The 27177-nt window shown below is 41.4% G+C and overlaps 1 protein-coding gene across 3 annotated transcripts; it reads right to left on the minus strand.

Annotated features, from left to right (window-relative positions):
- On the minus strand, positions 1-27177 carry meigo (Solute carrier family 35 member B1 homolog meigo). 3 transcript variants are annotated; one of them, XM_076211798.1, is made up of 9 exons: positions 27074-27177; positions 21053-21150; positions 19407-19537; positions 16891-16999; positions 14138-14217; positions 12681-12807; positions 10440-10546; positions 8409-8562; positions 1-1026 (listed from the first exon to the last, which is right to left on the minus strand). In XM_076211798.1, the coding sequence occupies exons 1-9, from the start codon at positions 27160-27162 to the stop codon at positions 950-952; spliced, it is 972 nt and encodes a 323-aa protein (XP_076067913.1). In that variant the 5' UTR covers positions 27163-27177; the 3' UTR covers positions 1-949. The 3 variants fall into 3 exon arrangements, with proteins under 3 accessions (XP_076067913.1, XP_076067912.1, XP_076067914.1); XM_076211797.1 differs by having other exon boundaries at positions 26942-27163; XM_076211799.1 differs by lacking the exon at positions 27074-27177 and having other exon boundaries at positions 21025-21150.

Consider the following 27177-nt stretch of genomic DNA (forward strand, 5'->3'; position numbering starts at 1 on the left):
TTGTTATACTTAAATGTATTTCTGTATGTCAATCTTGCTATCAATGCAGTTTCATATAGTTTGGTCTGAGCATAAGACAAAACCAAGTCCAATAAATTCTCTTGTACAGTAAACCTGTCAACCTATAATTGTATTATAAACACTTCACAGTAACATGAAAAAAAATCTAAATCTTTACATTGTACAACTTCATCTTTCTAAGCTTATACACAAAATCTTCATAAAACACAGGGTTATCAGTCTGTAAAAATGTCATTTGTTCTCGTTGCATAAATGTAAAATATGAAAAAAACTTGACTACCTTATTTTATCATTTGATTTAGGTAACTGTGAGGTACATTTAAATAAAGGAATGTGCTCCCTAACCAAGCAGAACTTACACGAGATCAATACGCTTCCATTGTTAATTGGCCTTGCACACTGGTGAAGCCGAGTTAAACCATCTTTCTTTATGTGACAGGCACACTGTTGACATACCCAGAGGATAACATTTGGGTATATAGGGGAAAATCTTGTGCAACTGTCCTTTCAAGAACAAATTATACATTTGTTAAAACAGAAATTATGGTACCTCATAATGATGATGGATAACCTAATGCCACAATCTACAGTACCCACATGGATCTTATAACTCTCTGCCTTGATGACATAGTCAACACTAGAGTAAGGGATACTCCTTTGCAAGACTACCTGATGTGTACATACACTACTAAAACCAGCACACACACATGAAATTCAACTGAGCAGCATGAAACTTGCAAATAAAGCACAAAAGTTTTCCGATTCAGTATTTACCATATACTAAAGAACATAGTATTTTGATTACTTACTATGGTTTGCTATAAATAAAATGTTCTTCTGACAAGGAATTTACAATTGTAATGAATGACCAAACTAAAAATCATGATTCAACATCACCCAAAAATTAACATGAAAAAATAGTATTCTATTACTCTTTACTAGCCTTCCCGTTCTCTTGCACGGCCTTTTTGGCTGCCTTTCCATACACACCATCCAGTGTCAAACCTGAAAAACACACAAGTTAAACAACAGCATGAATATGTATACATACATATACCAAAGGCTTTTTCCCCCTTACACAGGAGGTAGCCAAAAGAAAATGGCACAGGAACTACTCCCACCCAGTCCATCCCCTACATACTCCACTCCCCTCTACCCTCTTATCTTGGCACTTCCTGGATGACGGGTCATCCCTGCATCTTGTCCACTGTTCTGGGTCAGAAGCAGTGTCGCAAGACACAACACATCCACAGCAAGGCTGCTTCATTAATTCAGCAACCCCCCCTCTCCATCCCCTCATGCATAAAAGGAGAAGATGGGGAGAAATCACTTTGGGCTGCATCAATTTATTTCTCATATACACTCCCTCACCCCCCATCCCCCACCCACTCCCCTTCATGCATCACAGCATCATCCATACACAACCTTTCTCTATTCACCCTTATTTTCTGTCTTCTCCCATCCTTCCTCAACAGACATTCCCCACTCCATCCATACAACACAAAAATTCTTCTTTAAGCAACTTATGGGCCAAACTGAAACCTGTAGGACTATGGGTCATCTGCATGAAATCCCCATAGCAAAAAGATCAATTGATTAAGATTACCCAGGGGCCTGAAGAAATTTTGCATGTTATCACTTTTTATGGGAAAAACTTGCAAGCTCAGGGTATTCCAGGCAGAATGTTTGGCAGAATCCTAACACATTACTAAGGGCAGAAGGAAAAGTGTAGTTATGAAGGAGGGTGTTGTGCACAGCATACATTCACTAATATGGCACAGTGAAAAAACATACAAAAAGGGGAAACATTTATGCTGGAAGCAGAGAAGCAACTCTGTGGTGCCATATCGCCACATCTCATGTGTGTGTGAGACAGGGATGTAGCTTCCCATAGGTTTCCAGTTTTTACAAGTGAAGCCACACATACACTTGTATGTGTGGCTTCACTTTTAAACAATGGAAACCTACAAGAAACTGCTCCCCAACACATGCACAGACACGGCGATGTGGTGTCACACAGTCACTTGTCTGCTTCCGTTCTTATACTTGTATTTTGTAGATCTAAAGGTGTATGAAAAAGGTAACTGGAATAGAATATAGTGGGCCATGAAACAGTGTGTGGTGGGAGGAAGAAACTTAAACGCAGTGACAAGCCTTCATGATACCTGTAAAGCTTGATTCCACCATTCCCAATTTATACGATAACTCTTACCTATCTTAATTGTATGCATGCAGTATTTTGTCTGCTTAACCGTTTACCCAACAAGTGAATATCTATTTCTTCAATGTGACTTGCATATGAATATACAGACGCTCCTCAACTTCGTTTTAGTTTGGTTCCGAAAGGCCGAACGTAAGTTGTTACTGTACATTCACGTAATGTATGACCATTCATACTGTACTATACATCCATAAATTCTATTACCGTATCTTATAAAACATCCCTAAATCGTTAATTATAAACATAACATTGTAAAATAATATAAATTTCAAATGAATTAAATTCAAGCAACATAATTTCAATTAAATGAGTTTTATTCATATTTACTTACGTTTGGCAGTGGTGCGTGAGATGGTGGAGGAGAAGGAGGAGGAGGAGAAGTCACATAAGGGCTTGCGGATCGTCGACGTCAGTTTTACTATCATCGAAGAAAGTTGAGGTTGAAGGTTGATGTTCATCGTCTTTGGAGGTCGAGGGTTTAGGCCAAAAAAACTTATCCAAGGATGATTGGATGGTCTTCTTTTTTTTGTCATCATAAATTATACGGTAGCATTGTATTGCATCGTATATTCTATTGGTTACCTTTGTGTGACGCTCAACGTTTGGGTCCTGTCTCTCAAAAATTGCAAGGGCTTGGTCTATGAGAGAAAACCCTTCCGCCAACAATTTGGACTCAAATTTCTTCATCGGAATGGGCTCGTCCTCTTCTTCTTCTTCTTCCGCATGAAGCTGAGCCTCCAACTTCATAAGGTCTTCATTTGTTAACTCCTCACAATGGGAGTCAAGCAGATCTTCAAAGTCCTCCTCCTCCAACTCGAGGTTGAGCTGCTCACTTATGTTGACGAGACTGTTAACCCATTCACGACGGGTATCATGTATACATGTCATAGCAGAATTGCCACAGACGACGGGGGCATGTATAGATGACATGACACTTGCCGACGGGGAAGTCATACATAGCTGCACGAGTTGTTTTGGTACTAACGCCGGGCAACATGTATTGATGATTTCTCTTCCGAAACGACGGGATATCATACATGCATGCCATATTTTTTATTTATTTATTTATTTATTTTTTATTTATTTATTTATTTTATTTTATTTATTTATTATTTATTTTTTATTCGTTCTACTTATTGTTCCCCCCATCCCTCTCCTCCTCCACCTCCCACACGCGAACCTGAAACAGTGGGGAGGGGGGGGATGGAGGGTATGCTCCCCCCCTATCCCATGGGAGGGGGGATTCCCTCCTCTACCCCCGTTTCTCTTCTCCTCCACCTCCCATACACGAACTGGAGCCAATGGGGAGGGGGGGAGGGGGGTATGATTCCTAACTCCATTTCCCACCCTACCCCCCCCCCCCCTATCCCACTTTCCTTACACCAATTAGTGAAGGGGATATCATGGGAGGGGGGTATGCTTTCTAACTCCATTTCCCCCCCTACCCCCCTACCCCCCAACCGAGGTTACAACAGGAGATCCTAGGCCTCTCTCGCCACTCGCTAGCCTGACATCATGCCACGCAAGCAACTTTCAACCGCTTCCTCAACCCCTGCCTGTTCTGGTGCTGACCCTGGCTCAGCTCAGCCTTCCACTTCTGGTCTTAGAGCCAAGAAGAGGACCCAGCGACTTTCAACCCCTAGGCCTGACTCTGACGTTGACGACCCGGCAATTGTTACTCGACCTCCTCCTGCCTCAACCTCAACTCCTACCTCAACCCCTGCCCGTTCTGGGGCTGACCCTGGCTCAGGTCAGCCTTCCACTTCTGGTGTTAGAGCCAAGAAGAGGACCCGACGACCTTCAACCCCTAGACCTGACTCTGACTCGGAGGTAGACGACCCGGCACCTGTTACTCGTCCTCCTGCTACATCTCAACAACCTGCCACAAATGTAAGTGTGAAAATTTATGTTTGAAATGTAATTATTTTGATTGTAATATAAATGTGTGACAGTTTTCACATACACGTGCGAGATGCATATTTTATGTGATCTATTTTGTATATTTTCAGGTCCCAGACTCTGACTTGGAGCTGGATACAGGGGGTGACGATGCCTTGCAGCTTCGGTCGGACAACTCTTCGTCAGAAGAAGAGGAGTGGTCTGACTTGGATTTTGTGGACTTCACCCCATCAGACAACGACCCTAACACCTCGCAGGATTCAATCCCATCTGACGTCCCTCTTGCCAATATACGTCAGGATATGTTCAAGAGGAATGCTCCCGGGACCCCATCCTTCGTGTGGAAAAAGGCACAAAATATCCCACGGGTGAATGGTTTTTCAGCCTATCCAGGTGTAACACCACCCCTGGATGAGGAATCATCTGCCTGGGATATTTTTAGGACCCTCTTCCCAGACCATCTGTTGGACATCATGGCTGATGAAACCAACAGATATGCTCAGCAGCACCCACCCACCAGTTCCAGCCACATGAAGGATTGGGAGCCAATAACACCAAAGGACATAAGGACGTTTATGGGACTGAAGATATTGATGGGCATCCACAGGCTCCCAGACCAGCGGGACTACTGGTCGAGAGACGAGTACTTGGGAGTCAATATTTTTAGAAAAAGTATGCCTCGTGATACTTTCAGCAAGATTGCCACCCACCTGCACTTCACCAACAACGAGGAACAACCTGACAATGACAAGCTCTGGAAGCTCCGCCCCATCATTGATACCTTCACTGAGACGTTCCGTTCAGCCTACGTGCCCAGCAGAGAAATCACTGTTGATGAGTCCATCCTGCGGTACCGAGGGCGTCACCACGCAATTCAGTACAACCCCACCAAGAGGGGCCGCTTTGGCTTCAAAGCCTATAAGCTCTGCGTGAGTGACGGTCCAGCAGCTGGCTACACATGCTCCTTCAAGATATATATGGGGCAGGAGAAAATGGGAGATGTGCCAACCTCCCAGAAAGTTGTCGTCCAACTGATGGAGTGTGCCAGACTGTTGGATAAGGGGTATAATTTGTACTTGGACAACTGGTACAGTTCCCCTTCCCTCTACCACTACCTGCAGTCCAGGAGGACAAACGTGGTGGGCACTGTACGGCTGAACCGTAAGTACATGCCACGTGATCTGGAGGCCAATAGGCGGGGTGATATTGACTTCCGGTCCACTAAAACAGGGATGTTGGCACTCCAGTGGAAGGACAAGAGAGTTGTCACCATGCTCTCCACTGCTCACACCAGTGAGACTACGGAAGCCGGCCAGGACAGGAGAGGGAACGTGAAGGTAAAACCGAAGGCAGTGGTGGACTATTGCAACGGTATGAAGGGGGTCGACCTCTCCGACCAGCTTGCAAAGTATTATGCTATCCCCAGGAAGGTAAACAAGTGGTACATCAAGCTTTTCTACCATTTGTTTGATTGCCTCATAGTCAATACGTACAGTCTGTACAAGCAGCTGGGTGGAACAACATCCCAGAAAAATATGAGGCTTGGCCTGGTGGATAGACTGCTGAACTTTGACCGTCGGAGAGGTCGCTCCAGAACCCCCTCGGTCCCTCCATCTGCCAACGGTATGGACACGCGGGTCCATATCCTGGTGGACACACCTGACCGGAAGTTCCGACGCTGCCATGACTGCTGGGAGCAATCAAAGAAGAGGAAGATGGTGAGGTATATGTGCAAGGAGTGTAACCTCAGCTTCTGCCCTGCCTTTTGCTTCAACCACCACCACGGCCTCCAGTAGCACAGGCTGACGTGCAGGTGGGAGGCAGCTAATAGAATAGGATAGATTTTTTTTTTTTATAGGTTTAGTGGATAGGGACCTCTCAGATGGAATGAACCTTGACGTGGTTGAGAGGCTGAGTAACCAATATGGTAAAACATATTGGTGAAACCAATACATTCCAAATAGTATATAAAACAATCCATGTATTCAACTAAATAAAGATTTTCTGTTCTCGAGAGAGTGTCGCTATTGAAGAGGATGAGCTAAAGAATAGAAGATGGATTGACAGTTCAGAGGTCTTTGGCGGAGAAGAAGAAGAAGAAGAAGAAGAAAATGATGAGAACCAAAAGCCGAACAGAAAACGGGTGGAAAAATTTGACGTAAAACACTGTCCCAAACGACGGGATGACATCTATAAATGCATAAACAATAAATCAATTTGCTGTAATGTTTACAGGCTTCAGTAAAAGACAAAATAGTATTAGACAATTTCATATTGTAATATATCTAGTACTTGATAATAAATTATATAATATATCATATAATGTATCATTATCATGGCCGATTCTCAAGTAATATGCCTCATAAACTCAACCTTATCAACCTCGAAAGTATTTTATATACAAAGCTGTATCGCCAAAGAAGGCAAACAGACACGAAAGGAAATTATTGTGTGAGGACTATACAATGTCGTCCGCCACTGTAGAGCCGCCGGCATGAGCGTTACCGCTCATTTTCTGTTGCCCGGAATACGGTGCCGCCAAGCCTACACCCGCCCCGTCGTCAATGGGTTAAGGAAGTTTTTGGCAGTCTCCTGCTAGTCAAAGCCCTGAAAATCATTAACAAATCGCGGGCAAAGATTCTTCCACACCGCATTGAGGTTGACCTCGGAAACCTCCTGCCATGCAGCATCAATGATTTTGATGCATTTGAGGATGTCAAATGACTTCCAGAAGGCCCTCAAAGTCATTTCAGGGTTGCTATCTACAGCCTTTAGAGCCATTCTGTAGGTTTGTCGGGTGTAATATTTTTTGAAGTTGGCAATTACACCTTGGTCCATTGGTTGCAGAAGTGAAGTTGTATTAGGAGGGAGGTATACGACCTGAATGTTCGGATGAAAGTCATCCAAGTGGGGGGGATGTCCGGGAGCGTTATCCAAAATGAGAAGAATTTTGAAGGGAAGGTTATTCTCCCTGCAATACAACTTCACTTCTGGGATGAAATTATGATAAAACCAATTTTCGAAGATGGCCAACGTCACCCATGCCTTGTCATTCCACATCCAGATCACTGGCGCCCTTGCTAACGTTTTTGAGGGCTCGAGGATTAGCTGCCCGGTACACCAACAAAGGTTTAAGCTTGTGGCTTCCGTCCGCATTCCCCCCAAGCATTAGAGTTAGCCTATCCTTAGCTGCTTTGAAGCCAGGCATCGTCTTCTCCTCACGGCTGATGTAGGTTTTTTTGGGCATTTTTTTTCCAGAAAAGGCCGGTCTCGTCGACATTGAAAATTTGCTTCGGTGAATAACCTTCCTTCTCAATTATTCCTTGTAACAATTCTGGGAAACGATCGGCGGCTTCCTAATCTGCAGATGCAGCTTCTCCACTTACGGCAACATGATGCAAATTGGACCTTTTCTTGAATCGGGCAAACCAGCCGTGGCTAGCATTAAAAGTTTCATCGGCACTGCTTTCTCCTGCCTTGGCCTTAAGGTCTTGAAAAATAGAAATTGCCTTCTCTTGAATGAGATTAAGGCTCAAAGGCATACGGCGCTGACGCTGATTTTCAAGCCATATGGTTAGCAGTTTCTCCATTTCTTCCATCAGCTTTCCACGTTTCTTACTGATCACCGTTGACTGCATCACCACTGAACCTTTTACATGCTCTAATATGCAATCTTTCTGCTTATAAATGGTATTGACGGTCGACGGAGGCATTTGGAAGAAACGTGCAACGTTCACATGCTTTTCACTAGCATCAATTTTCCTGATAATAGCCACCTTCGTTTCAAATGAGATGGCTTGCCGCTTCTTTTGACGACTACTATCACTAGTAGACTTATGCTTTTGACCAACCATATTTGCTTAGGGTTACAAATACGCAAAACAATGAAAACACAGATCACAAGAGTAACACACGGAACTGGGAAGATGCAAGGAACGTTCAGTCTGCAGTTTGTGCTATGTAAACAATGGAAGCAGCATCATGCGTATCGTTTGGAACGTTTGGTACTACGGAGAGCGCGCTAAACTAAAAAATTCACTCAAAAAATATTTTTATCTTAAACATTTTTTTTACAGTCAGTTCGAACGTAAAACGAATGAACGTAAGTAGAGGAGCGTCTGTATGCATGTCTGGCTTGTATCTTCCCATTAACTCGCTGTGACTAACTAATCTATCACAGCTTGCTTCATCACTAGAAAACAGATGGGCATTCCTTCTTAACACATCTATGAGCTTTCAAAACAAGTCCTTACTGCAATACACTCACCTGCAAACACTAGAACAGTTCCATACCACTGCCTCTCAGACAACGTGTTTCCAAAGAAAATGACGGATCCCAAAACTGTGAAGAACTTTCGAGTCGTAGTTACAATCGAACAAGGTAGAGGCCCAAAATCACTAACCATTAGGAAGATGAAGAACTGAAAAAGTAATTAATTTTTAGTAAACACATTGTGAATCAATGGTAAAATCTAAGAAATCCAAATGCTCAAGATATATCTAATTACTTAGTACTAGCATAGAAATATAAATTTCATTCACATATCATCATCATATACCAAGGCTTTTTCCCCCTTCCAAGGGAGGTAGCCAAAAAGGGAAAGGCATAAAAACACTCCCACCCATTTCATCCCTAAATACACTCCACACCCCTCCCACCCTCCCTCTCATCTGAGCACCTCCTGGATGACGGGTCATCCCTGCACCCTGCCCACCGCCCTGGGTCAGAAGCAGTGTCGCAAGACACAGCACATCCACAGCAAGGCCGCTTCATTTAATCGGCGACCCCCCCTCTCCGTCCCCCCTTGCATATATGGAGAGGACGGGGAGAAATCCCTTCGGGCTGCGTCAAAATTTACTCACACATACTACCCCACCCCCCCGCCCATTCCTCCTCATGCAATCACAACATCATCCATATACAACCATTCTCCACTCACCTCTGTCTTCCGTCCTCTCCCTTCCTTCCTCAACAGACATTCCCCTCTTCCCCAAAGCCCCCTTCACCCCATCCATCCACCTCATCTTAGGACGTCCCCTCATGTTCACTCCCTCCACATCTGCCTTCCATACCTCTTTTACTAGTCTTTCTTCACTCATTCTTTCCATGTGTCCAAACCATCCTAATATTCTTTCATCAACCCTATCTCCCAAATCCTTTTTCACCCCTGTTCTCCTCCTCACCTCCTCATTTCTCACTCTATCCAGCCTAGTAACCCCCACCATACTTCTCAGACACCTCATCTCAAACACATTCAAACTCCTTCTCTCTTCTTCTCTTATGTTCCACGTTTCTGCCCCATACAGTGCTGTTGGCACAATCACTCCTTCATACAGTCTCCTCTTTGCATCCATTCCCAAATGTCTATTCCTCATTACACTCTTTAATCCACCAAGGCATTTACTCGCTTCTCTCAATCTACATTCTACCTCCACCTTCACTCCACCTTTTCCTGCTACACTTGCACCCAAGTATCTAAAACTATCCACTTCCTCCAGTCGCTCTCCCTTAATGTTCACTTCCAAATATACAATATATATACCAAAACAAATTATTTGGTGACGAAGATATATTCCATAGAAATAAAGACAGAGTTCAACTGTTCCAATATGGTTATACCCCCTCCTCAACTGAATAAAATTGACATTCACACTGTCAAAGGAGCCAATACAGTTCTGATCCCTTCAGCAGTGTGACAACCAACCAATGAAATATAAGAAAATCTTACCCTTTGTACCACCCATTTCATCTCCACATACTCCACTCCCATTCACCACCCCTCCCTCCCTCTTTTCTTGGATCCTCCTGGATGACAGGTCATCACCTGTATCTCACCCACTGCCCTGGGTCAAAAGTAGTGTGGTGGTGAAAATACAGAAATATGGAAAAGGAGATAGATGGTAGTTGTGTGGGAGTATGTGTAAATAACAACTGGCCCAGTCTGGAGACCAGGTGCTGGCCCCTTGGGGCTGCATCTCCTTGAGGAAGTGGGAATGTTGTTTTCATTTGATTGATGTCTGATGGGTTTTGGATATGCCATCTTTCTTGAGGTGGTCTTCCTCCCCTTGCACCTCTTAATGTTTGGAGCAACTGCTTGAAAGCTGGACACAGCAACACCTGCCTTCTGTGACATGTATGTGAACACAATGGTTGCATTTTCATCTACCCACTACTAGAGTACAGGAAGATTACGTGGAGATGTGGGAGTGATAAAGGATAGATTCAAGAGGGGTCAGCAGAGAGGACCTGCACTTTCTAAAAGATGACGCTACCACTACACATCTTGACATGACCCACCTGCCCAAGAGCACTGCAGACACTGAACATTGCCAAATTGCCCAGCACATCAGGGAATCGCTGAACAAACGACAGGAAGGAGAACAATTCTCCAGTGACTAACAAAGCTGTAAAGGAAACAAATTACATAAGTCATGGACAATGCATAATAATTTATTTCAACGATTCTATACATAATAATATTAACTTTTTCTTCAAGTTCATTGACTGGAAACCCACAGCCCCACAGCAGCAGCCAATAATCCTCAGACTTTTTTGAAAGAACCAATGAACCCATCAACATCCCTCCCTCTACATGCAGCCAAGATAAGCTGAATGAGAAGAGTAAAGACAATATATATGCTGGGAAACTGAAAGAAAATTGAGGTGACAGGGAATGTGAAAGACAAATGAGGGAAAAATGGAATGAATGAAAAGGCACATAAATGCAAAAGGTGTAAAGAGAATGAATATGCATACACACATACCTATAGCAAAGGCTTTTTTCACCCTACATGGGAGATAGCCAAAAGACAGACATAGAAACCACTCCCACCATCCCCAACATACTCCACTCCCCTCTACCCTCTTCCCTCCCTCTTATCTTGGCAGAGGATGAAAGAGGTTAAAAATAATAATGACAAGAGATGCAACTCATTTTGAACAAGAAGAATTGCATAGGGGAAGAAAAACAAGGTAGTGATGAGGAATGGTACTCGTGTAAAAGAAAATAAAAGAAAAAGGAAGAAAAAGAAGAAGAAGAAGAAAAAAAAAAATCATAGCTGGGGTGTGGGCAGGGATTTAATCAACCTAATCAATTCATGGCCTCGCCTCCCTTACTCCAAATGTGGGACCAAAAGGAATCCAGTCACAGTCAGTTACCCCATAAAAATCAATGAAAATATTTTGAAGTTTTCTGTAGCAAGTGCATAACTGTTGCACCAAGTGAGAGGAAGGGGAGAGTATGGGGATGGAGGGGAGAGAGAGAAATAGAGCTAGATGCAGAAGTAGAGAAATCAAGAGATAGAGATAGATATATATATATATACATACATACATACATCATACATACATATACCAAGGCTTTTTCCCCCTTACAAGGAGGGTAGCCAAAAAGAAAAAGGCATAAAATCATTCCCACCCATTCCATCCCTGAATACACTCCACACCCCTCCACCCTCCCTCTTATCTTAGCACCTCCTGAATGACGGGTCATCCCTGCACCTTGTCCACTGCCCTGGGTCAGAAGCAGTGTCGCAAGACAGCACATCCACAGCAAGGCCGCTTCATTAAATCGGCGACCCCCCCTCTCCGTCCCCCCTTTGCATAAAAGGAGAGGACGGGGAGAAATCCCTTTGGGGTGCGTCAAATTTTGCTCACACATACTATCTCACCCCCCATCCCCCCGCCCATTCCACCTCATGCAATCACATCATCCATATACAACCATTCTCCATTCACCCCTGTCTTCTGTCCTCTCCCGTCCTTCCTCAACAGACATTCCCCTCTTCCCCAAAGCCCCCTTCACCCCATCCATCCACCTCATCCTAGGACGTCCCCTCATGTTCACTCCCTCCACATCTGCCTTCCACACCTCTTTACTAGTCTTTCTTCACTCATTCTTTCCATGTGTCCAAACCATCCTAACACTCTTTCATCAACCCTATCTCCCAGCTCCTTTTCCACCCCTGTTCTCCTCCTCACCTCCTCATTTCTCACTCTATCTAGCCTAGTAACCCCCATCATACTTCTCAGACACCTCATCTCAAACACATTCAAACTCCTTCTCTCTTCTTCTTTTATGTTCCATGTTTCTGCCCCATACAGTGCTGTTGGCACAATCACTCCTTCATACAGTCTCCTCTTAGCATCCATTCCCAAATGTCTATTCCTCATTACACTCTTTAATCCACCAAGGCATTTACTTGCTTCTCTCAATCTACATTCTACCTCCACTTTCACTCCACCTTTCCCAGCCACATTTGCACCCAAGTATCTAAAACTATCCACTTCCTCCAGTCGCTCTCCCTTAATGCTCACTTCCAGTCTACTGCCACTTTCACCCCTTGTACATCTCATCACCTTACTTTTACCCACACACACACACACATATATATATATATATATATAGAGAGAGAGAGAGAGAGAGAAAAAAGAGAAACAGATTGAAGAGAGTGAGAGGTGGAATAGAAGAATTAAAGATATAGTACATTTAAGTACAAGTAAATAAAAGAAATAAATGCTCCTCAGTCAAAGACTCACCAATGCATAGGTATCCAATGGACCACAAGTTCATATTCAACATCATGTGTCCCGATTTGGTTTTAGACTCCGCAATCATGCGCTCTTGAACGGCACCTGTCAATCCATCCATAGTCAAGGAACAGAGCTGAAATACAGAGTACACATATATATTATGCCATGCACCTCTGTTGGCAAAAAAAATAAAATTATGAGAGGCCAACAATGGGTATCTGCAAGTAGTGGTCCCACATACATGCATACATATACCAAGGCTTTTTTCCCCCCTTACAAGGGAGGTAGCCAAAAAAGAAAAAGGCATAAAATCATTCCCACCCATTCCATCCCTTAATACACTCCACTCCACTCCCCTCCAACCTCCCTCTTATCTTAGCACTTCCTGGATGATGTGTCATCCCTGCACCCTGTCCATTGCCCTGGCTCAGAGGCAGTGTCGCAAGGCACAGCACATCCACAGCAAGGCCACTTCATGTGGTCCCACATATCATAGATTATTATCTCTCAGTTCTCTGTCTTCAAAACCATCAACATGCTCAACTCCATCTGGAGGTGCAGTCCTGATAGCCTTACACTGTCTATGGACCAAGCCCAAGATCCCTATCAAGTGTACTTCTTCAGCCTTTTCACATAAGGACGGTTGACAACCAGTGACTGCTTCCCTCCTCTTATTACTCCATCAATCCATTTGCCCCGGGTCTTCCATGACCAGCAACAGCCCACTCAGGTCACTCAACAAAAAAAAATTGTATTCTTGTCTGAGTAAAGCTAAAGTAGGGCAACATAGGGTGAGGTGTTCAGCATCATCCATGTAGTGATTGCATCTGGGGCAGCTTCCTTTTCTGGCCAAGATTATTTCATGCCGACGTGATTTTAGGGGTGGATAGTGAAGAAGGTGAAGAGCCCACTCTAGGAGATATATAGCTGTGGCCAAAGTTATCGCCTTTGCCCTTTGTGCTTGCACTGTTGCAGTAGGCAACAGTCACTACTAGGAATCTGAGAGAAGTGTAAGGTTCAACCCACAACTAAGCGAACGCAAGACAAGCATGCTTCCAGTTATGCAAGTTTGGTTCTTGGTTGTCATAGGAAGGATGTCTGGAAGAGTTGGGTGGACTTGGGAGATTTGTGGTTAGTTCTGGAGCACTTGCTTTGTGATGTCAGCACTCTTGAACGACCTTATGTGTCAGCTCTCTCCTTCCCCACCTTCCATCTCACTTTCACATTTCACATCCATCCTTGTAACCACAATACTTGTTTCCCCCAAACTGTGCATTCAAAATCTGTACAAAGTGCTCAACAGATATTCACCTTTTACTCATGGATCCTTATCTATATATCTATACACTAAAAGGCTTCTTCTCCCTAATAAGGGAGGTAGCCAGCCAACACCCCTTTCTAACTTGTGTAAACATCAAAGCTTTCATAAAACACACAACTAATCAAAGCTGATCTCATCTTACCAAAAGAATTTCTCCAAGTCCAAGTCCAGTTGCCTCAGCTGTTGCTGCTTTTTTGTCTTTGTACATGAAGAGTGCCACACCTAGAAATTAATTTTAAGTATATCAGAAGGCTGGTTTTATGTACTCCATTCAAACTTAACTTTTCTAAGTTAGCATTTTTCCCAAATTAATTTCTAGCTTTTTTTTTATATAAAAATGTGCATACAGCATATTACTCAAGCAATCCATTGCCTTCGTCGTTTGTAGACCTGCAGCCCCACAAAAATACAAGCCATTGCCTTCAGTCCAGTCAACAAATTACACAGTGAAGAGAATTTGTGGTGCTGTCTAGAAAGTGCAGGACACTAGTATAACATGTTCCGTGTCTTGTGTATGGTGGTTACATCTACGTCAACAAGTGTCAGTTACCAAGATGAAGGGACGGAGGAGTGGAGGTGGAGGTAAACTGTGGAGGGGAGGAAATAAAGGTCTTGGTGGAATGAAAATTGTCATTTGAAACAGATGTCTGGGGGTGAATAGTGAAGACTGTACAATGGGATAATTGTGCCTATGACACTATAGGTGGCAGAGACTTCAAATCTAAGGGAGGCATAAAGGAACTTAAATCAGTTTGAGATGAAATGTTTAAGAAGTATGGGTGAAAAATTATCAATTGAAGCAGAAAACGGGTGTGGAAAAGGAAGTGGCAGAAAGGGTTGATCAAAGAATACTGGGACAGTCTATACATATGGAAAAAATGAGCATAAAAAAATTAACAAAACTGTGTGGAAGGTATTAGTAGATGGAGTGAATTTTGTGGGGAAAACCAAGAATATGATGCATAGATGGAGTGTTGAAAGGGGCTTTGGTTTGAGAAGGGAAGAGAGCAAGAAGGGTACGAGAGATGAGGGTCATGAATGGATGATAAACTGATACACCCCAAAGGGATCTCTTCTGGTCTTCTCTGTATTTCTCATGAGCAGATGAGGATGGAGGATCACCATGTAATGAAGCGGGTGCACGACTTTTCGTCGCCGTCTTTTCGTCGCCGGACTTTTCGTCGCCGGACGTTTCGTCCCCGCGACTTTTCGTCGCCGGACTTTTCGTCGCCCCAAGCATAAATTGTATGCAAAGATTGACAATTGGAAATATATGATTTAATGTCATACTTGTACTTATATTCCTACTCCCAATGCAATAATATGAGTGTGGCAAATAGCTATACATCTCAGTGCCGTATAAACCATTCATTCTTGCCTTAACCAGTCCGACTTGCAAATACCTGAGCCCTAACTTACGTAGATGAAATACAATTTTATTTAAATTACAATAAATAATTTAATACATCATTATCTAAATATATATTTGACACGTCAGTATATATGATAATTTATTATTGGCATATCATACAGTAATAATTTGACACGAAATCATAATTATGAAGCTATTCATTAAAGTGTAAGGGTAAAATCATTTATTATAAAATTAGTAAGTTATTAGTAAATAGTCCATATGTATTGAAATGTAAAGTTCTTTAGTAAGGCTGGACAGACGCTACTACCAATAATCACATCAAGATCAATCAGAAGAAGTATATTGAATTTGGCATTAAATCATATATTTCCAATTTTATATTTCAATTATTTTATATTTCAAATATTGTCAATCTTTGCATACAATTTATGCTTGGGGCGACGAAAAGTCCGGCGACGAAAAGACCGGCGACGAAAAGTCGCGGGGACGAAATGTCGCGGCGACGAAACGTCCGGCGACGAAAAGTCGCGGCGACGAAATGTCCGGCGACGAAACGTCGGCGACGAAAAGTCCGGCGACGAAAAGACGGCGACGAAAAGTCATGGTAATGAAGCAGTGGGGGTTCAGGTGTTGGGCCCTGCTGTGGTTGTACAGAGTCTTCCTGCACAAGCAATGAGCACTGGACAAATGGCCCTTCATCCACAAGGAACCGAGATAACAGGAAAATCAATTGGGTGTTGGATGAGTGAGGGGTTGGTGCATGCCTTGGCAGGCCACCTCCTTTATAATGAGGAAAAGGACTTTTTGTATATACGTGTCTATACTGTTTTAGTGTTGTAAAACGAATGTAAGTATGCCAAAGCATGTGCTTGTCTTGAGGGCGATTTCTTTGCTGGGTTGATTTCCGAGGGAGTTTGGTGGTCCATTTGAGAATATTTATTTTCTGATTTCTGTAAGTGTGTTTTTACAAAAGCATTGAAAGGTACTAGGAATAGGTTGTTGCAGATATTTGTGAATACTAATGGAGCTCTTTTTTATGTTGATGGGATATATTTTTGTGCTGCAGTACAAAGGTTAAGTGGATTCAAGGGCTCATGCATATAATCATATGCCTACCATTGTATGCATTGCTCTATGGTAAGGATTTTGTCCCTGAAAGCAGATATTCTACTGGAATTGTTTTTTGCACACAGCTATTATTCTTTATTTTATTTTATTTTTGTCATGGACTTTGAAAACCCACATGAGAAGGATGATAGTAAGGCATAGTGGAGTGGAGTCTAGATGTATGGAGGAGGAGGAAGTCTCTTGAACTACCACCAACCACCTCCTCTTCCTCCTAGCCAATGACACAGAAACAGCCCAATATTAGTCCTACAGACAACAGTTAAATGAGTCTTCCAAGATCTAGGGGAAGGCACCAATGACCACTACTACCATGGGGGCTGTGAATTTCCAGTTATTGACACTAGAAGCAAAAATTATTGACATGTACATATTCTAAAAACTGATTCACTTACCTATGACAATCATCAAAATGAAGAAGTACTTCCTCAGTGGATACGACTTTCTTCCTATCAAGACACCAAGCACCATGACCGGAATGGGCTTACATGACTTGCCAACAACCTAGAATGAGAAATATATAAAGTTGAGCAAGTTTCAGTAAAAATAAATTTTGTAATACATACATACATACACCAACTGCTTTTTCCCCCTTACAAGGGAGGTAGCCAAAAAGCAAAGGCATAAAATCCACTCCCACCCATTCCATCCCCACATACTCCATTCCCATTCATCCCCTCTCCCTCTTATCTTGCCTCCTCCTGGATGATGGGTCATCCCTGCATCTCATCCACTGCCCAGAGTCAGAAGCAATGTAGCAAGACACAGCAAGGCCACTTCATTTAATTGGTAACCCCACCTCTCTGTCCCCTCATGCAGAAGAGAAGACAGGGAGAAATCCCTTTGGGCTGCATCAAAATACCTCACCCCACCATCCCCCACCCACTCCCTTTCATACATCACAGCATCATCTATACACAACCATTCTCCACTCACCCCTATCTTCTGTCTTCTTCCTTCCTTCCTCAACAGGCATTCTCCTCTTTCCCAATGCCCCTTTTACCCCATCCATCTTATCCTTGGTCACCCCTTCATGTTCACTCTTTTTATTCTGTCTTCCACACTTTTCTTACTAATTTTTCTTCACTCATTCTTTCCATGTGTCCAAACCATCCCAATACTCTTTCATCATTCCTATCTCCCAAAACATCTTTTTATTACTTTCAAAAATTCCTGTCATACCCTTACCTCATTTCACATCTGCTCTTCTCTTTGCCTCCTTTATCTTATGCTTTATTTCTCTTTTTTTTTCTATGTACCTCTCATATGATTCTTTCCTATTTTGTAACCTATCTGTGAATCCTTGCTTCTCTTTTACAACCTTCTTTGCTTCATCACCCCACCACTCACTACCCTTCCTTCTATTTCCTCTCATCCTCCTTGTTCCACACACCAACTTGGCACACCTTGTGACTCCCTCCTTGAACTATACCCATTCCTACTCCACTCCTAGTTCTACTCTATCCTTCACTCCCTCCCACTCTTCTCTCAGCCTCTTCTTGTACTCCTTTTCTTTCTCATTTAAGCACCTCCCTACCTTCTGTCCTTTTCCCATTTCTCCATCTATCCTCCACTCTCAACTTACCTTCCACCAAAAAATTACCTGATATTCCACTACTCTCTCCCCTTAGAACATGTACATCCAAAACTCTTCCTACTCTTCTCCTGGTTACTACTATGTAGTCCATTAAAGCCTTATCATCCAACCCTTCCATCCACCACCCTCTCCCATGTGTATTTATGCTGGACTTTCTTCCTAAACACTGTAGTTGCTATCATCAACTTCCTAGACACATCACCCTCATCTCTCCACAATTCTTTCCTGGAACTCCACACTCCCCAACCACTATTTGATCATTTCCTACCCTGGTATTAAGATCTCCCTAAACCCTACATGCACTCATTTAACTCTATTCAAAAAGCCTACCTTTCCTCAACACTCTTCTCACTACCAGAGGACAAGATGCAGGGATGACCCATCATCCATGAGGTGCCAAGATAAGAGGGAGGGAAGAGGGTAGAGGGGAGTGGAGTATGTAGGGGATGGAATGGGTGGGAGTGGTTTGTATGCCTTTGTCTTTTGGCTACCTTCCATGTAAGGGGGAAAAGAGCCTTTGGTATATGTATGTATATATAAATGTATGTATGTATGCATGCATTAATCACTCTGTTGTCCCAGGTCTCTCTCGTACAAGACTACAGCTCCTACATAAGTAGCAATGGCCACCATACAGACCCACAGATCACTCAGAGAGGAAATGTTGTTGTTACCTTGGGACAGTTAGTGTAGGACTGTGCAGGATGAGGTGCTCAGTGCCTTCTGTGAGGTAGTTGTATCTTGGGGCAGTTTGATTCTGTGGCCAGGCCAATTCTGTGCTGGTACGGTCTTACAAGTGGTGCCATAAACGCATGTGTGCTAGTATAGTCCTTATTTCTCTTGAGAGGGATTTTTCTGAGGCTAATGTACTTTTCTTTGACCAGAGCATTGGATTTTGAATGAGGCAGAAAGACAGTTTCATCCATGTTTGAAATAAAACTTTTAAGAAGTATGGTGGGGGTTACAATAATGGAGAGAGTAATATATGGAGGCAAGGCAGAGAGTGGGGTTAGAAAGCGAGCTGGTAGAAAGGGGTGACCAAAGAATACTAGGATGGTGTGGGCATGCACCAAGAACGAGTAAAGACTATCAAATACTGTGGAAAGCAAAAGTGGATGAAGGGAACTTGGGGGAAGACCAAGGTCGAGATGGATGGAAGCCTGATATCTGTAACAGACTTTGAATGACTGCTGCTGTTCTTCACAATATGTATTTACACCTACAGATCATAAGGATAACCATCTACATTCAATACATATTAATACATCTAGATAAGGACATATTGATCAGTCACTTTTCCTAGTCATTACATACCTGGGTTGGGTAGTTGACCCACTGAAGTGCCATATTTGATGACACCATAGCGAGCAGGTAGGTGAGTGAACAGGAGGCATAGTACGATCTCTTCGTCTCATCCTCCCCTTGCTTCAGAACTGTGGACAACACTGTAACAGAGACAAGTTTAACATAAGCCATGGAGTTTGTAGCCCACACTAGAAATATACCAGTATCCCCATACATCTAACAAAAGGACCTCTTCTCCTAAAAAGAAGGGTGGCAAAGCAAACACCCACCCAGAGACTCGTTCATTGTCCCTCCCATCTTAGCTCCTCATGGATGAAGGGTCATCCCTGCTCGCTGCCCAGATCAGAGGCAATGCAGCAAGACACTGCACTTCCACAACAGGATCCAACAGATGAAACGGGTTTACCCCCACTACTTCATTACATGGTGACCCCCCCCCCAACAAATCTACTCAAGAAATATACATACACATAGAAGGGGAAAGAAACCTTTTGGTGTATAAATTGATAAAATTCAATTCAGAGTTGCATCATCTTTTCCCATGGATTTTCAAATCTAAGACTACGCATCTATAATTACAATACCAAATTATGGAATACCTTGAAAATTTTGAGGGAAAAAACATATTCCAAAATGTTTACTGTAAAGAACTGGGCAACTAACAGTGAAATTAACACCTTTAGATATAGAGAATTACAGTATCAACTGCTTAGCCTCTATTAGACAATTTTCAGAGTTTACTACTACAGTTCTAACAACACATGGTTAACATGACCATCTGCTTACAAAAAGGGTTAAGGAAAATTGAGAGTAAATGCTAATGAACAAAAATATACGAATCAGTAAACACAAGTTTAATGGATAACGAGTGATACTTCTCTAAGCCTACAAAACATTATCCAGAGTTTCATATCAGAATCCTGAAAGTTGCTGCAAAAGTTTGAAGATAAACAAGTAAAACAGGCTTGGCAACATCAAGCATAATCACATGAAGCCTCTACCCTGTGCCCTATAAAAGGACGACAAACCTAACTTCCAATCATAAGCTTAATTTTGACAACCATGCACCTACATCAAACATTAACATTCAACCCAAATCTATACTTTCAACTCTACCCCATGATACATCTAAACTGATCAGCATTACATAAATGTGCATACTTGCTCAACTTCTACTACATACACCCATCCCTCAATGTAGCAGGGGAGGGGGGGGGGAGATAGGGGGTCTGATAAAGATAATATACAATATATTTAATGTCATTTATTATCTGACATATCAAGGATTGAAATGACTGGTTCTTGATATATTATGATTATATAGTTGGGGCCGAGAAATTTATTCCGAGTCACTGGATTTTGTCTGTTGCTTCTGAAACATGTTAAATGGGGGCCCATTAAATTGAGGACTGAGTGCACAGTAAGAGTTCAGACACTTCATATATAACTAGCCTTTGTGTGTGTGCGTGTGTGTGTGTGTGTGCTGTGTGTGTGTGAGCTGTGTGTGTGTGTGAGCTGTGTGTGTATGCATGCTTATGTGTGTTTATTTGTGCGTGCTTATGTGTGTTTATTTGTGCGTGCTTATGTGTGTTTATTTGTGCGTGCTTATGTGTGCTTGCGTACGTACGCATGCGTCACAGGCAACCGCTCCTCACTTATTTTGGCATAAATGGCGTTGACGATGCATTGGGAGAAGACGAGAGCCAGCGAGTATGTGTATTTTTCTTTTTCTTCTCCATATCTCGTTCGTGTTCTGGAGGGAAGAGAAAAAAAAAAAAAAAATTAAGAGTCACATCCCAATTGCAGCATTCATGTTACAACAATAAATTTACCTCAAGTTTAAGTAACCAGAAACCAACTGTAGCCCCCAGTGGCTGCCAGCAGTCCAAATGGGGTATTTCTTGTACCACTGGCTTGTCATAGTAGTAAGAAGCAATAGTCAATTGTGAATGAGGTCTTGGACTCAATCCATAGGCTGAGTGTAAGTCCCTCAGGTCTACACCTCTAGACAGAAGTGAAGGAGTTGATGAAGTTGGAAAATGGACAGCAGGGGAATGATGATATCTGATATCTATCTTAACCACTTGCGACTACCTATCGTTGTGTGCCCTGCCTTCCTGTTTGACTAGCACCATGGCAGTAGGAAAACAAACATTTAAGAATATAAACACATGTCATAGTAGTACAGTAGTAGTTAAGGAAACGAGGGGGGCTAAAAGGGGTCTTGTTCGAGTAAAAGCCCCTCAGCTGCATGGAATCAACTGTCTGAATAAAACTCCATAAAATATATATACCATCATGGAGAATGGGATTAACACATATATTCTTAATTCAGCTATAAACAACATTCAAGTAACTGGACAAATCAGCTCAGAAAAAATACACAAGATAAAAACAAATTAAAGAATAAAGAATAAAAATTGAGAAAATACAAAAAATATGGGCAGATGTGATTTGAATTGCCTGCACAGCATGCCTGATTACGAGTAATAAATGGCATACTAAAGAGATACCTAAAAAATAAACATTACTTCTGCACAAACCAATACTAAGTAAGCAAACACAGCACTCAGTGCAACCACTTGTTGCTCCTTCCATTCACAAGTGCCACTGTTGTGTTCACTTCCTGAAAAAACAAACCAGTGTTCCTAGACAGATTCATTTCTCATTAATCATGGCATCCCCCAAAATATGCAAAAAAAAAATAGCACTTAACCTAAAGAGTTGGATATTGCAGAAGTCAGGAAAGGGAGCAAACTGCAATCAAATGATGGAGGAGTAAGATGCATGGAAGTCCACCATCTACATCATCAAGAACCAAGCATAACAGTTACATTGGGTTTCTGTGAAAATTGAGATGAGGAATACTGGGTATATATAATTTTGCATATCAAAAATGCATTTCTCAATTACAAGGGCAACACTGACTGACAGTAAATTTGTTAAGGACAGAAAGGGTGGGGGGGAGGGAGAAAATTGCAGTTGTTGAAGGGATTTCTAGGATTATTGTACCATTCTCAACAAATACAGTTCCCTCATATTTTTGTGTTTTAATTGGCTAATAACAGTAAAAAATATAATAAGAACAAAACAGAAAATATAATAAATAAAAAAATTAATGGAACACACCTTACAAAATCATCAGTGATACTGATCACCCAAGACAAGCATGAATTAAAGAAACATCCAACAGTCAAATTGAATAATCAACTTATTCTGCTGGACCCTAAAATCTTGGGCCACACTTCATATACAAATGTCCTACACCCCAGACATCAAAGACTTAATTTTGAAAATCAATAAGATCAGTTAATCCGTTACCCCTGGTTCTGGTCAGCAGAAACTAACCGATTTATGATTATTCATATACTTCACAAGAACTAAACTCAAATATGCCCTCCCAACGTGGTTTCCAGAAATAAAGAAGAAAAGACACCACACAAACCACTAAGATTAATAACAGGATACATCAAATCCACTCCAATAAAACATCTACTCCCAGAAACCAAAATCTTCCCCATAGAGCAGCACAAGAATATCTCTCCAACACAAACAACCAACATTCCCTCACAGAACAAGGCATCCACCCCCTTCAAACTCAAACATGAAAAAATATCCAGGATCTTTCATCTGATCACTTTCAAATATAGATTACCATAGAACTGGAAGAGAAAACTGAACCCACCATCAAAAGACCATTTACAAAGCTACCAAAAAGCAAACTAACAAATGTACTTAACTACTTTGGTACGATGACACCCACATAGGCATCATGAGATGCAAAAAAAAAAAAAATAAATAAATAAATAAATAAATAAATAAAATAAAAAAGCCCCACCAGAAGGTACAGTTTGGCTGCCATAGATATAAACAGTTTTTGTCAAGGTCACCAGACACTATCCAAAATATTCATTTCAATGACAAGAAGTGGTTAATCAATTTTATGGCAGGAAGACAATTTAGAGTAACCCAAAACAACCAAATCTCAAGTACAAAAAGGCAATGGAGTCCCTCTGGGTACAATACTTTCACCATTTCTGTTCAATCTCTTTATCAGTGATCTCGATTCCAAATCCAGAAATATACACCCATGTTCTGTCATATACAGGTGACTTGAAAATAACCCAGAAAAGTAAATACGAAGAAGTAAAATTCATCCAAGCCTACTTCAACAAACTGACACAATGGTTCAAAAATAGCAGAATGAAAGTCATCCCAGAAATCAACAGTAACATTTTCTCACTCGAGACAACCATGAAAAAAAGAAAAAGGAAATAGAAAAAAAAAACACTAGTAAAATTAAATGGCCAAATCCTTCTTTGCAAAAGAACCCTATAATTCCAGGCCTCCCATTTGATACTACATGATTTCCAAAGACCTGACAGCAAAAATAAAACAAATCTACTAAAATCCATCACTAGCACTAACTTTTGACAATAGAAAGAAACTAATAACCATCTACATGCAATTCCTAAGAACCACCCTTGACTACACCTCCACAGCATGGTTCCCGAAGCCAACAAGACGAACACAAACAATTAAACTCCACAGAATGGAACACACAATAATTACAGGATGCACCAAAACTACCCCTATTGTACACCTACATCTAGAAATCAAAATCCTTCAAATACAACACATGAAAATGAGAAAAACACATATGTAAAATTCATAAAACCACACCCTTAAACACAACCAAAAAACTAAAAACACCGGCATACTATTCAAACATCTATAACAAGCTACATCCTTAACCTCTTCAATACGAGTCAAATATTCACATGCACATTAGAGTCCGATACAGTTACAGGTGTTATACTCATTCACTTTCCCCCAGAATGTTTATAACCACAGAAAATATATTAACCCTGTTCACAGAATATGGGGGGGTCACTCAGCTATAACTACAAAGTAAATATAATCAGGATGCCAATACCGGTATCCTCATATACTCTCTCACGCAAGCCCTTCAAGAAAGACCACCAAATTTAATACTCCAACAACAATCTCCACACATTTGCCCCACAGAAGACACAAACAAGAACCACACTAGCTCATCTGAGCTTAGGACATCATCCAGCATTAAGACCGTACCAACACATGTATTCCCTAAGTGACTTATGGTCCTGCCCAGAAGCTGTTGCTGGTTATCCAGAGGCCACAGGTACTGAATACTATAAGGGCCACAATTTCAAAACTGGATATTCTAGAATTCACTTGGAGATGCATCACAGGTTCTTTGGCTGAAGACATGTCAAGTTATGGAATTCCATGCATGCACAAGATGGTCACTTGTGGTAATTTGGAGGACTGAAAGCCCAAACTAGATATTCATCTTGCAAAAAAGTTATAGGAACATATGACCTGATTTGATTAACATGATCCACCAATTACAATTCTGTTTGTGTTGCCACAATGATGCACCATCCAGCCCTTTGTAGACAAGTATATTACAAAATTTTATATGTAGGGGGGCTGATGCATTAGCAGAGTGCAGTTCCTTGCTTCACACACTGCTTGATTTTGTACATTATAATACAGTACATCAACATATGTTTTTCGTGGCAGAAATCAATGACAAAAAACCTTGCTAAAAGTACATACACTACCGAACAAAGCTGTGATGATGGGTTTGAGGTGCTATGTTGTTGTCTGTCCAGTGTATGTCAGTTTGACGATGACATTGACGTTGTGTACCAAGTGGTTTCCCACTTCAAGTGACATGACCATGCTACATATCTTTAAAACAGTGCTATGGAGCCGAGCTTCAGATTTTTCTTCATGCTATGAAACTCCTCATACCCCGCAGCCCAATGGGATACCAAAAATGAGCATCAATATCCTGACAACAATGACCTCTAGAATTACAGGTATCCTATTACTAAAAGCAGGTTAGGTAAGGTTAGATGAATTTATCACACTTTAATTTCTTCACCCTCTGCATCTATCAAAACAAAGATGTTGTTTCAAGCAGTTGCAACATTTTCTGTTATGGATTGTAAATTAATACATTAATGTAATATTAATTTTTCTTGGCTGAAATCAATAACAGGAAAAGGTGTTAAAAGCGATACACTAACGAAGTCATGGCAGCTGCTTGAGATGCCATTTATGTTTTGATAGATGCGGAAGTCAAAGAAATTAAAGTATGATAAATTTGTCTATTCTAACCTAACCTACCAAACCTACACTTAGTAATGTGGTACCTGTAATTCTAGGGGTAATCAGAATTGTCATCTTCAACCTCCATATCCATCAAAACAAAAATGGCTCTGTTCATTTGTGTATTGCTCTTGGCAACTTTCTCTGCTATGGATTTCCATCAAGAAAAACATATATTACAATGATGTATTATAATTTACAAGGTTATTATTTAATCTTCTAATGCTATACTGTGTAGGTGTGCACTTTAAAAAAAAAAAAAATACCCCCAAAATTTATATTACACTGGTGTATTATAATTTACAAAAGGAATATTTACTTTTCCAACGCATTATTGTGTAGGTGTGAACTTCTAAAATTGACCAATTATCTTTTTCTATGGAATGGTTATATTAGGTAGCTTGGGAGCTACTGGACAACATAAGGTTCATGTTAAATATCTATGTGATTTTGCAATTTTACCAACTTGGGTTTGGGGTTACTACCATAATGATAATAGCTGTGTCCAACAATATGGTTTGCTTCCCTCCCCCAAGCTAAACAGAGCAAAATAATTACCACAATCTGTTTCAATACCAACAGTTCAAATGCCACATATCAAATTCGTTGGTTGGGTGAAACTATAAATTGTCCGTTCAAAATACCTTTGTCTGAATCTCAATCTGCCGAGAAATGCTGGTAATTTTTGCCATGGGTAGTATGGAAGTAGAGCAAATTGCGCTGCTGGACATGATCACAAGACACACCATCCAAAAAGTTCATTTCAATGTATATATATTATAGAGGTAAAGAGTGAAAAATAAAATTGGATGCACGACATGCAGGAAGGAAAAGACCAAATGGTTTGGAACATACAAATGAACTAGAAAACTTACTGACTGGGAAAAATATGGCAGTACGTGATTGGAGACAACTCAAATATCTAAGTCCAGAGTCGATAGATGATATGATGGGTATCTGTGGCTAACAGCAGGTACCTATTAGGCCGGGCCTACTAATTAACCCACAACCTTTAAGCGTAAGTCTATAAGTATGAACGCCAGGTTGGGTTGGGTACATGAAGGATCTATTATCGATTATTTACTATCATAAAATCTAGTTTCACTATACTTTCTAGTATAACAGACGAGCAACTGCCCATTTTTTATCTCACATATAGTTTTCCCGTAGTTCTGTGTACCAACCCTGTTATTTTCTTATGTATATATCTAACACATCTGCATATAGATAAAACTCACTTTCATATTTGATTACTTCAAGAAAAAATACATAATTTAACTACCACATGTTCCCGATGCCCATTTCCCATACTTTCCCCTACCGCACAACACAAACTGAAAACAATTAATACATTATGATCTGAACTCCACTCGCTTACTTACATTTTTTCCTGCAGAATTCCATAATAAAAGTACAGGAAGAAAATGCCACCTGCATAAACCGGAAACTTAAGTTTCCGAACTGTTTCAGCATCAAGTCCAAACATCGTGTACCCCTTCCGTTTCACCACCTACCCGCTACAAGTCACTCGTTGAACTGGTGCTACGGTTTCGCTACCTGTCAGAACCCAGAAGGCGCCCGGTACCGTACGCACTACTCGCATGCCAACAATAGCCAA

This window comes from Oratosquilla oratoria, chromosome 29 (genome assembly GCF_046742065.1).
Source record: "Oratosquilla oratoria isolate Oo_2021 chromosome 29, ASM4674206v1, whole genome shotgun sequence".
Taxonomy (NCBI): Eukaryota; Metazoa; Arthropoda; class Malacostraca; order Stomatopoda; family Squillidae; genus Oratosquilla; species Oratosquilla oratoria.

Bases quoted from the DNA above. Each gene is read 5' to 3' on its own strand.
- meigo (XM_076211797.1), bottom strand. From the start codon at position 27,045: ATGTTTGGACTTGATGCTGAAACAGTTCGGAAACTTAAGTTTCCGGTT. The intron at 17,000-19,406 runs GTATGTAATGAC...TTCTCATTCTAG, and splicing joins GGGTCAACTACCCAACCCAG to GTTGTTGGCAAGTCATGTAA. The intron at 8,563-10,439 runs GTGGGTCATGTC...TTACTTTTTCAG, and splicing joins TCTGCAGTGCTCTTGGGCAG to TTCTTCATCTTCCTAATGGT.